Source organism: Gopherus evgoodei, chromosome 4 (assembly GCF_007399415.2).
Source record: "Gopherus evgoodei ecotype Sinaloan lineage chromosome 4, rGopEvg1_v1.p, whole genome shotgun sequence".
Lineage (NCBI taxonomy): Eukaryota > Metazoa > Chordata > Testudines > Testudinidae > Gopherus > Gopherus evgoodei.
The window spans coordinates 29,244,277-29,254,947 of NC_044325.1; the positions used below are offsets into that span (position 1 = coordinate 29,244,277).

The 10,671-nt window shown below is 40.9% G+C and overlaps 1 protein-coding gene across 2 annotated transcripts; it reads right to left on the minus strand.

The window, feature by feature from the left end:
* Nucleotides 1–1,320: 1,320 nt before the first annotated feature.
* Nucleotides 1,321–7,994, minus strand: BDKRB2 (bradykinin receptor B2). Of its 2 annotated transcripts, none has more exons than XM_030562285.1 (3): nt 7,897–7,994; nt 6,246–6,329; nt 1,321–3,001 (listed from the first exon to the last, which is right to left on the minus strand). In XM_030562285.1, the coding sequence occupies exon 3, from the start codon at nt 2,995–2,997 to the stop codon at nt 1,864–1,866; it is 1,134 nt and encodes a 377-aa protein (XP_030418145.1). In that variant the 5' UTR covers nt 2,998–3,001; nt 6,246–6,329; nt 7,897–7,994; the 3' UTR covers nt 1,321–1,863. The 2 variants fall into 2 exon arrangements, with proteins under 2 accessions (XP_030418145.1, XP_030418143.1); XM_030562283.1 differs by having other exon boundaries at nt 1,321–3,004.
* Between the last annotated feature and the right edge of the window lie 2,677 nt (nt 7,995–10,671).

The following is a 10,671-nucleotide window of genomic DNA, read 5'->3' on the forward strand; positions in this document are numbered from 1 at the left end:
AATATTTCCCGTGAAATGAAATTTTCAAGAACAATTTGTTTTCAGTCAGTCAAAAAGTTCTGTTTTGATAAAACTGAAACATATCTATCTGATTTTGACTTTTTTTATTATATTATGGTTTATAATATAATATCAAACAAAATAAATTTGTAAACAATAAGCTAAGAAACAAAAAATTGAAAATATTGCATTGCACCCTTCTTGAAACAGTTTAAATTTTTTTAAATAAAATTTTATCAGATTGACATATTCCCACAGCATGTTTTACATTTTTTTTTAAAGGCATATTCTGAGGGAAAAGCTTTTCATCAGAAAATTTTGGACCTGCTCTGCTTTCACTGTAATTTAGGGCCACTCTACTTATGCTTTTCATAATATGCATTTTGACTCCCTATGAGTAAATAACATTTGCTACTGCATAAGGGCTTGAGCCTGCAAGCTGTTGAGCACTTACTGAAAAAGGCTGAGTGTCATCAATTGACTTCAGCTGTACTCTAATGTCCAGAGCCCAGTTCTGTAAAGCGCTGAGCACTCATCTCCAGTGTTAGCACAATCCAGAAGCTGGTAACACAATCACTCTGCGCAGCTCCAGACTCATTTTGCAGTGTGGATGCTCTCACCTGAGCTAGGCTTACTCAGGAGAAGTTAACTCACGTAGCTAAGTTAACTCAACAGTGCGGATATCGTCTATTTTACATGATAAAGAATGTGCTTATGCATTCCTTAATCATTCAGCTCTTCCACGACCATCAGTTTGATTTCAGTCATTGTATGGTCTTCTCCATTATACTTCTGTTTTTAATTTTTTATGAGTATGCCCCATGTATGTCTAATCTGTATTCTCGTGTATTAATTATACAGCACCACAGATGTGAATTATTCTTTACAGGCAGGTATAAAATACAGGTCTTTGCTCCTGAACAGCTTATATTCTACATTGTCAACTACATTCATTCACCCAAATTGTGCTCTCAGTGACACCTGTGCAACCCCTTGTTGCTGGCGGTTACACAGATGTAAAAGACTAGAAATTGTACCACTCTAGGGAATAGAGGGTTACATTCCATTCCATTCCACCCCACCAAAGTCAGAGCAATCTCCAAAAGGTATAACCTAGCAGTCACGTAAACAGCAATTTTTGGATTGGGGCATTTGGAACACCTTATTGGCCAAAGGGGGAAAATATTGTGGACACTAAACATCAATTTAAATTGAAAGGGGGGAGGGATAGCTCAGTGGTTTGACCATTGGCCTACTAAAGCCAGGGGTGTGAGCTTAATCCTTGAGGGGGCCATTTAGGGATCTGCGGCAACAATCTGTCTGAGGATTGGTCCTGCCTTTAGTAGGGGGTTGGACTAGATGATCTCCTGAGGTCCCTTTGAACCATGATATTCTAGGATCTTAATGATCCTATAAGACCTTCCATTCACTATAGTCTCATTTGAAAATGTTCCTTTTATTAAAAATGTATTCTTTCAAATGTATGGGTACTGTGGTTAGCTTCATAATACTGACGGTAGCTATTATAACATGGCTTTACTTAGAGAACTATATTCTGACATCAGACACTTATCTTCATTAGCAATATAAATATTTAAAATGATAGTGTGTCAAATATACTTCAGCCATGAATATATAAATATATCATGAAATGTGATTCAGTCATGAAAAATGTTGTCCATTAGCTGGTAGATATAGGTGTCAACATGGAGTTTTGTATTGAGATCAGCTCCCCAAGCTTTCATGCATAATGAATGCAACTAGGGCACGCAATGGGGTGCCATAAAAGATGGATATTAAGAACAGTTTACGCACCGATATGTTGAAAAGTTTTCTTGTAACTTTGCAATAAACAAAACTGAGCTATCGTGCTAATGAAAAAGCAGTATTTTTCTTTGGGCGTTCAATCGAAATGGATGTTCTCAGAGTGTCCAAAGAATTCTCCATCCGGATGGACTCTGATTTGTTGCATATCCTAGGCAGGCAGCATTTGTAGAGTTCCCTGGATTTCTTTCTGAAATGCTTGCCTACAATGACATACAATACCGGGTTAAGGCAGCTGTTGCTATAAGCACAGTATGTAGCTACCTGGGCCACCAAGTCACTGATCTCTTTAGTAATGCAGTCAGAAAAGATGCCAACCTGAATTAGTATGTCAATGAATGTGGTGGTCTGGAAAGGAAGCCAGCAAATGATAAACAGCAAAAGGACAGCAAGGACCAAGATGGTGGCTCTCTTCTCAGTCTGGATTTCTGTGAGTCTTTGTACTTTGTTGTCTCGTAAGGCTTTGATTATTTGAATAGTACAATAGGTAATTACACAGAGTGGGATCAAAAAGCCCACAGTATTCAGCAAAATGTGTGTTGCAATTGTCCAGTGTGTGGATGGATAATGAAGAATGCAGGCTCTGCCCTTGATTTCTTCCACATAACTGACAGACCTGAACACTAGAACAGGAGAACATATGAACAATGCAGACACCCAGATGATAAGACTGTTCCATTTGGCACATGTACCTCGTCGCATACGTCCAAGAGACATGGTTTTCACCAGGGCCAGGTAGCGATCGATGCTCACCATCATCAAAAAATAAATGCTAGAATATAAGTTCATGTAAATGATTGCATTGACAGCCTTGCAAAGGAAAGTGCCAAAAGGCCACTTAAATTGATTAGCGATATTAATGGCCCAGAAAGGTAAACCGCAAACTAACATCAAGTCGGCAACTGCCAGATTTGCCAGGTAAATTTCAGCCACCGTGCAGCGACTCTTGTGGAAACACAAAACGCTGAGGACAAAGCCATTCTCTATCACTCCTAGGACAAAAATGACCCAGAGGAACATAGGCTGAAATTTATATAACCAATCCCAGGCATCCAAAATAATACAAGTAGAGCTGCTGCTGTTTTCTGATGTGTTGTGTGAAAAAGACTGATTGATTCCAAGCTTCCAGGTAGTCATACCACTGGAAATATTTTCTGCTGTGATGGAATCCATTTCTCTGCTGGAAAATAAAATGTGAAATAAGATAACTGTTTATATTCCCTAGGATCATGTCGTTTAATAGAATACAGACTGACAATTAATTGTATATAGCATGTGGTTTACCCTCTTACAGATACTGCATACCTGCAGAGGCTTTGAAACAGTAACCACAGAAGCATCCCAAGTCGACCTCGTTCAAGTGACTGAAAACAGAAGAGGTGAAATGGTGGCATATGTGGGGGGGGGGGCGGGCTGTGGTTTGGGATGACTGAGGCTGGGACAAAATGTTTTTATGGATCATTAATTCTATCAATATAAACTAAAGCATTTTTGATACCTTGAGTGGACTGTTGGTTTCCTTCAAGATTTATCTTTTTGTTGTGTTAAGTGTAGTCTCCTATAGGACAGACTTGTATTCTCTCTCTCTCTCTCTCTCTCTCTCTCTCTCTCTCTCTCTCGATAGTTTTATGATGTGCAGGTGTTGTGCTTATGGCATCTTGCTTGTTATTTTATACACTTCCTTGAAAAGTGGTGATTTGGTTTCTACAGGACATGATGATTCTTTCCCCCTCTTTCTTTAATGGTTTTAAGACTATAGTGATGGAATGAATGTTGTCAGCAGCTAAGCACCACATTTTCGAAAGCAACCACTTAATGTGCAACTGCGATTTTGGACAGGTAAATTTTTGAGTGCAAAACCTGCATCTGCCAGCAAATTGCATTGTTTGCTTTCCAATGGCTGGATTCACATGCCTATTTCTTGCATCTATAATACCCTGCCTTATCCACAGAGTGTATGAATGTTACAGCCCCAGCAAGAGAGTCATGCTTTTAGTCTGGAGGACCCTGTTTCAATTTCTGGTCTGATGGCCAAGATAGTGTCTGTTACATAAGTTCGGGCCTGTCCAGGATTTCTGTGGGACAATTTTTATGCCAGGTGACAACTTCTTAAAGAACGTGGCCCTGTATTGTTAATATTACACAGCTTGGAATTCCTTCATGTTTCAGGGGAAGCACTTTAGAGGCACTAATGTCAGTTAGGTGCCTACATTCTGTTGAGTTCAAATGGAAATTGGGTTTCTAGCTGCCACTCTGGGCCTTTGAAAATCTGCCCTTTGCTTGTTACTATTATATTCATAGATTTCAAGGCTAGCAGGGACCACTGTGATCATCTTGTCTGACATCCCGCATAACACAGGCCATAGAACTTCCCCAAAATCTTTTAGCCAAACATCCCATTGAGATTTAAAAATTGTCAGTGATGAATATTCCACCACTACCCTTGATAAATTGTTCCAATAGTTAATTACTCTCACTGTGAAAAATATATGCCTTATTTCCAGTCTGAATTTGTCTAGCTTCCAACATCCAGCCATTGGATCATGTTATACCTTTCTCTCCTAGACTGAAGAGCCCAGTGTCCAATATTTGTTCCCCACATAGGTTATAGATTGCATTCAAGTCACCCCTTATGCTTCTCTTCGTTAAGCTAAATAGAGTGACCTCATTGAGTCTATCAATATAAAGCATCTTTTCTAATCCTTTAATCATTCTTGTGGCTCTTGTTTGAACCCTCTCCATATGTTCAACATGCTCTGGAATAGTGGACACCAGAGCTGGATACAATTTTCCAGCAGTGGTTGCACCAGTGCCAAATACAGATGTAAAATAACCTCTTTACTCCTACTAAAGATTCCCCTGTTTATGCACCCAAGAGCATACTGTGATATTTTTAAACTGTAAATACAGTCTTCCAGGGTATTAGTGTAGCTGTCAAGACTGAGTGACAGGTGTGGAACTTGCCTTATGCCAAGTCTTTAAAATTCCATAACTTTTGTTAGTTTTATTGGCAGCTGTTTCAAATGTATTTGTAATCAGGGTAGTTGTCTGATACAGCTGGTGACTTGACAGCAAAAGAACAACTTTAGATCTCATTGAAGGGCACTACTGTCTATTATGCAAATATAAGCTATGCTCCGGTTACTACCTTTGCTAGCTGACAGCTGGAAATGTACATAAAAACATACTTGCTGGAAGCAGGATTACCACAAAACTGTCATTAGTTTATTATTACTGTAGTATCTTAGAACCCCCATCAAGATCAGGATTCTTTTGTGCAAGGTGTTGTAAACGAAGATAGTCTCTGCCCCAGAGAGTTTATAATATAGATGTCAGATAGGGCAGGGCAGGACAGGGGAATGAAACAGACAGAGGGGCTGGGAAGATGAGGTAACTTTAAAAGGAACAGAGTTTAGCAGACAAGTAGATATCATGGTCATTTAGGGTGACCAGACAGCAAATGTAAAAAATTGGGACAGGGATGGGGAATAATAGGAGCCTATATAAGAAAAAGCTCCAAGTATCAGGACTGTCCCTACAAAATCGGGACATCTGGTCACCCTATGGTCATTTGTGTATCCATCCCCCATGAGCAAGATAAAGTTCAGTATCCATTAAGTTGTATGGCGAGTGCAGTGTTCTCAACTGTCCCAGGATTCATGTTGTCTAAAATATAACACCTCTTCATACCTATATCTAAACTCAGGAGCATATCCCCATCCTCTGACATCATCACTGGCTCTCTGTCCTTGTCAGAACCCATTCAAACAACCTCCCTCATTGTCTTCAAATTCCTGTCTGGTTTTGGCCCCTTGCCCAATTTACTATTATCTGAAGAATTAGCGGCATGTCACAGTGAGTTACACTGTGACCGAAGATCTTGGGGATGCCTTGATTTTTGGAGCTATTTGGAACAATTAATTTGGATTTACTTACTATAATTTAAAAACAAACACACTTATACCAGGAGTTTTATGCGTAACATTGTACTTCTTTTGATTGCAGCCTTTCCCCCCGCCCTAGTTTGTTGCTCATTGTCTTATATTGTAAAAGCTGCTTGGTGCCAGGATCATGTCTTTGTGTGAACTCCCTTTATGCAGTACAGGCATAATGTTAAGGCTCCAGGATCGTGCCATCCACCATTCTAAGCAACATCATCCCTGCAAACTCCTCCACACCAGCAAAAGGGCTCCCACCAAATTTCTCTCTCCTGCTCTATTCAGCCCCCTCCTGCAAAATGCTGCAGTCACTGAGCAAAAGTCCAGTGTTGGCAGTGGCAATCTCTCACTCAGTTTCATACAACACCAGTATCAGGACACCAGTGCTAATAAGCTAAATATCTGAGAGCTCTGAGGATGTGATAGGTCCACATAATGTGTTGCAAATAACTTTGCTTTACTCCCTCTTCCAGCAGCACTTACAGATTTATGCCATAAATGCACTCGTCAGACGGGTGGACGACTTCCAATCAATTGTTCATTCCTGAACAGAAGTCCTGCTGGATGCTGCAATTAAACAGAAGCTGTTTATCTTCATATTAGTAACATAAAAGGTTCTGACTTGGTGAAGAACATTATAAGAGTCCTTTATTTTGTGCTCTGTGGTTGGACATATGCACATATTTAAAAGCCATTCATTTGCAATTCAAAGAAAGTTCATAAAGGTTGTGACATTGCTTGGCAATTTCTTATTCCTTCTTTATAATTATGACTAGCAGAAGAAGAATACCCCACTGCAGAATGTTAATTTTACAGTGAATAGCAGCACACCAAGGAGAGAGTACATGTTTTAGGATATTTCTCCCTTACCTCACCTCTTTGGGATTACATTTTTAGAAGGGAAGCATTTACAAAGACAATTCTGTAAAATAAAGTAAATAGTGGCATTGTAGCCTATGCAATGACTGTGATTTTGTTTTCTGTGTACTGGACTCCTCATACTTTAAAAGTGTACTTGAGTTAACTAGCTACTATTTTGTATTCAGCTGAAATCAATCATAGAATATCAAGGTTGGATAGGACCTTGCTCAAAGCATGACCAATCCTTAGACAGATTTTTGCCCCAAATGGCCCCCTCAAGAATTGAGCTCACAACCCTGGGTTTAGCAGGCCAATTCTCAAACAACTGAGCTATCCCCTCCACCTGTTACAATGGAGATACTGTGTGTGAAATTCTATCCCACCTCAGAACCCTAATCTACAGGCTACTTTGAGGCAGGTTTCTCTCCTGCACAAGATACTGAGAGAGCCAAGCTCAAGTCCTGCCCCACAACACATCAGGCAGAGTGGGGATTTGAACCCAAATCTTCCAGATTTTAACTGAGTGCTTTTGTTAGTGGGCCATAGGTACCATTCCTATATTTTGTATAGGTCCTGATCAGGTAGGCATGTTCTTAGGCAGCCTCTAAGCACCCCAACCCAACAGGACCCCCAAGGTGAGATATATGGGGGAACATCTAGCTTGTGAATCCAGCTGCAGCTTAGATATGAGTTAGGTGTCAAGCTGCTCTTAGTGCATGCAAGCTTTGTGCATGTCCAGTGACAGAAATTTAGGCACCATGGGGAATTTAGTGGTGGAAACTTAGGCGCCCAGGGACTTCAGGTACCTCCAGGGCTAGGTAGCAACTGAGTGGCGGTTTTGTGAATGCCAGTGGTGCCTAAATGTCAATTATAGGCAACTAATGTGAAAGTTGCCTACATCCCCCTGTGAATCCAGCATTAGCTGATTCATCCAAAATTCTGCTAGAGATGCCCAGGCAGTCACCAGTGAGTTTTGCTGCAACAAGCTTGAAACGAATGCAGTACGCTTCCCTCAGCGACCAACCAGTTCTATTAGCCTGTGTGGAGTGGAACCATGAGCCAACCCTCATTCTCAGCCTGGTCCATAACCTTCTGAACTCAATGGAAAGACTCCCATTGACCTCAGTGGGAGTTGCATCAAGCTGCATCTCCTTCTGTGCCTTCTTTGAGTTACCTAGGGCTGAAGCAACCAGAGTCTAGGTTCCCAGTGAGGATTCTGGCCAATCCCTGAATTGAGCCCAAAGATAGAGGAGCATCTTGGATTCTACCTTACCTTTCCCATCTGTGAGCATCCATGCAGCAGTTAGGCAGAATCTGGTGCAATCTTAGATATAAAGCTTTGGAGATGAAAAGCACTTTGTAAGAATCAAATATTGGTATAGATGTGGGAGTAATTTATGAATGAATTCATGAATACTGCATACACCAGGATTTTGAGATCAATTTAAGTAATATATTTAAATGCTGCAACATGTTATGCAACATGTTCTCTGCAGTGTAGACGAGCACTCATTTGATTTTACTACTTGTTTATATCATGCATTTACGGAACGATCCATGGTTTATACAGCTGTGGAAATGGTAAGTGTCCTTAGGCCATGGTTTTCAAACATTTACAGTGACATCACATGACCATTAACGTATTTATCATAAATTCTGTAACAATAAATAATAGTTACATGTTTACAAGCAGGGTGTAAATATTGACCAGGCAGGATACAGAAAGGTTAAAATCCAAGACAGTGCCTTTCCAAGGATGGGTTGGTTTCATTTCTTTGTTTAAACACTGTCCAATGCTAGAAAACCATCACAAGTAAATATAAATGGCTAGGGAACCTCAGTTAAAGTAACCTGGCAAACAGCTCAGGATTTGGCTCAGAGAATCTGATGTTCATCTCGCCTCTGCTGTGCTGCAGATTTTTTGCACAGTTCTCTGTGTAGCTCATCTCTCATAGGCATTAACAGTAATTGCTTTCTTTGCTCTGAAGTCACTCTTCAAATTTCAGACTGAGGAACTACTGGAATTTAATTGTTGAATATAATCCACTATTTCTAGGGCGCTTAAAGTCTCTAGTCTCCTAGGGCCTCTTGGATTTTGTAAAATATATGCATATCCTGAAATGGCTGTTTGCTTACATCGGCTAGAGATTTAGGGCTGAGCTGCCTCACCACAGACTTCCCTAACTCAAGCAAGAGATAGATATTCCTTGCCTTTGATGCCATGTGGTGGGGTGTAAACACCACTGAGGTGAACAAAGGGTTAACAGGAGTCTTAGAACTCAATTAACCCCCTTTTCTCCAAATGGAGGATGTGTCAGGCTTGTTTTGTTATCAGACCCAGCTGGGGCAAAGCTAAGCAAAGCTAAGCTTTCTACATAAAGGAAGGAAGTGAAAGCTATAGGGAAGGCCTAGAAGGGGAATAGGTTGGAGTTTCCCGTCACTCTGGGAAAGGAATTATGAGGAAACTGTAGGAGAGGAGCTAGCCCCACTGGTAGGCCCTGTGAAAAGGGCCCTAGGGAAGTAGCCCAAGTAGTTGGTTTTCTGGATCTGGAACAGGGATCTTGGGAGATCCTGGCAAGACTAAAAGCTCAAGTCAGACTCGGTGGAGATGACTTTAGTTTGGTTTGTTTGGGGGTTTCTGTGCCTGTTGGGAGATACAAGGAGGAATCCTAGGAGTCTGCTGCTTTGTGAGGAAAAGTGGAACTGCAGAGGAGCCCTGGATGGGAATAAGATGTTCTGTTAATAATTAGAGTTGTGTGGGACACTGACACCCTGCAAGGAGTAAGACTTTAAGGTGATCTGGCTAGGGGGCTGAGTCACCAAACAAAGTGGACCACGGAGGGCCAAAGTGGCTGTTGGCAGGGACACCAGATGCGTAGAGCCTACTGTGCCATGCCCCATCATGTGGAGGTGTGTTGGCCAGTAAGTCACTCTTCTACATGCCACCTGTGCAAATATGAATAACTTCCATCCCCCCTCACCTGTAACTAGAGAAGGAAGAGACTGTATTATTAAAGTAAAAATGCCCATTGCTTGACAATGCTGCCTTGCACTAACTAGGTGTGTCACAGCTAAATTGCTATCATCTCAGACTCGGGTCTATTGAGAACTAATGGTAATTGATAAAAAATGTTCTGTGTTTGTATAGAGCCTAACACAATGAGACTCTAATCCATGACTGAGGGATTCCTAAGCACTACTGTACTACACATAATAAAAAAATAGTACAAATGAGAGCGCACCTTCCGCTGTGGAAGCTCATAATATTATTTACTTATTTGGAGCCCAGTCCTGCAGTGCAGCTTATGCAGGTGGTCCTCTTTGCCCATGCAGTGAAGTCAGTGGGGTTCTAGGACAGCATGGGAGTCTGCTAACATATAACTCATTGCAAGGTGGAGGCTTTTAAATATACTTTAGGAATATTTTGTTCCATGGTGAAAAGAGAACAGTGGCCAAGTGATCTTGTTTGTGTGTAAATTATTGCCTTTCATGACCTCTTAGTATTGAGACCAGTGAAGGAATCACTGACAGCTCTTTAAGACTTTGGTCCAAATTCAGCATTGACATAACTTCACTAGAGATAACAAAGTGTCAGCTTGGTCCATTGATTTCTTCCCTTCTGCTTCTCTGTTGTCAAGATCTGAACAGGATGGGCTGTATCATTGCCAGCACCGTAATGTGAGGTGCAGTCACAACATCCTGAGCAAACTCAGCTTCTCTGCTCCAACCGTCTCTGTATTTTCAGTCATACAAGATATCTGACTTCCTGTTTGACACCATGGATTAAATTTATGGTGAGCATAAATTGGGCATATACTTCTGAACTAAATGGAATGACTATTACTTGTAAGGGAAGGCATCACTTGACTTAAAATGACTGGAGATGTTAATGTACTGGATTTTGTCAACACAATAGTGTTATCTCAGGAATCTACTCATGACTCTGAGTTCTGCATTGCCTCAAAATGGTAAAAACACAGCATGGAAATATCTGTAATTAGTTAGCTTCAGGCTCCATTCAGGAAACCTAAGATAAGCTTTCTTGTCT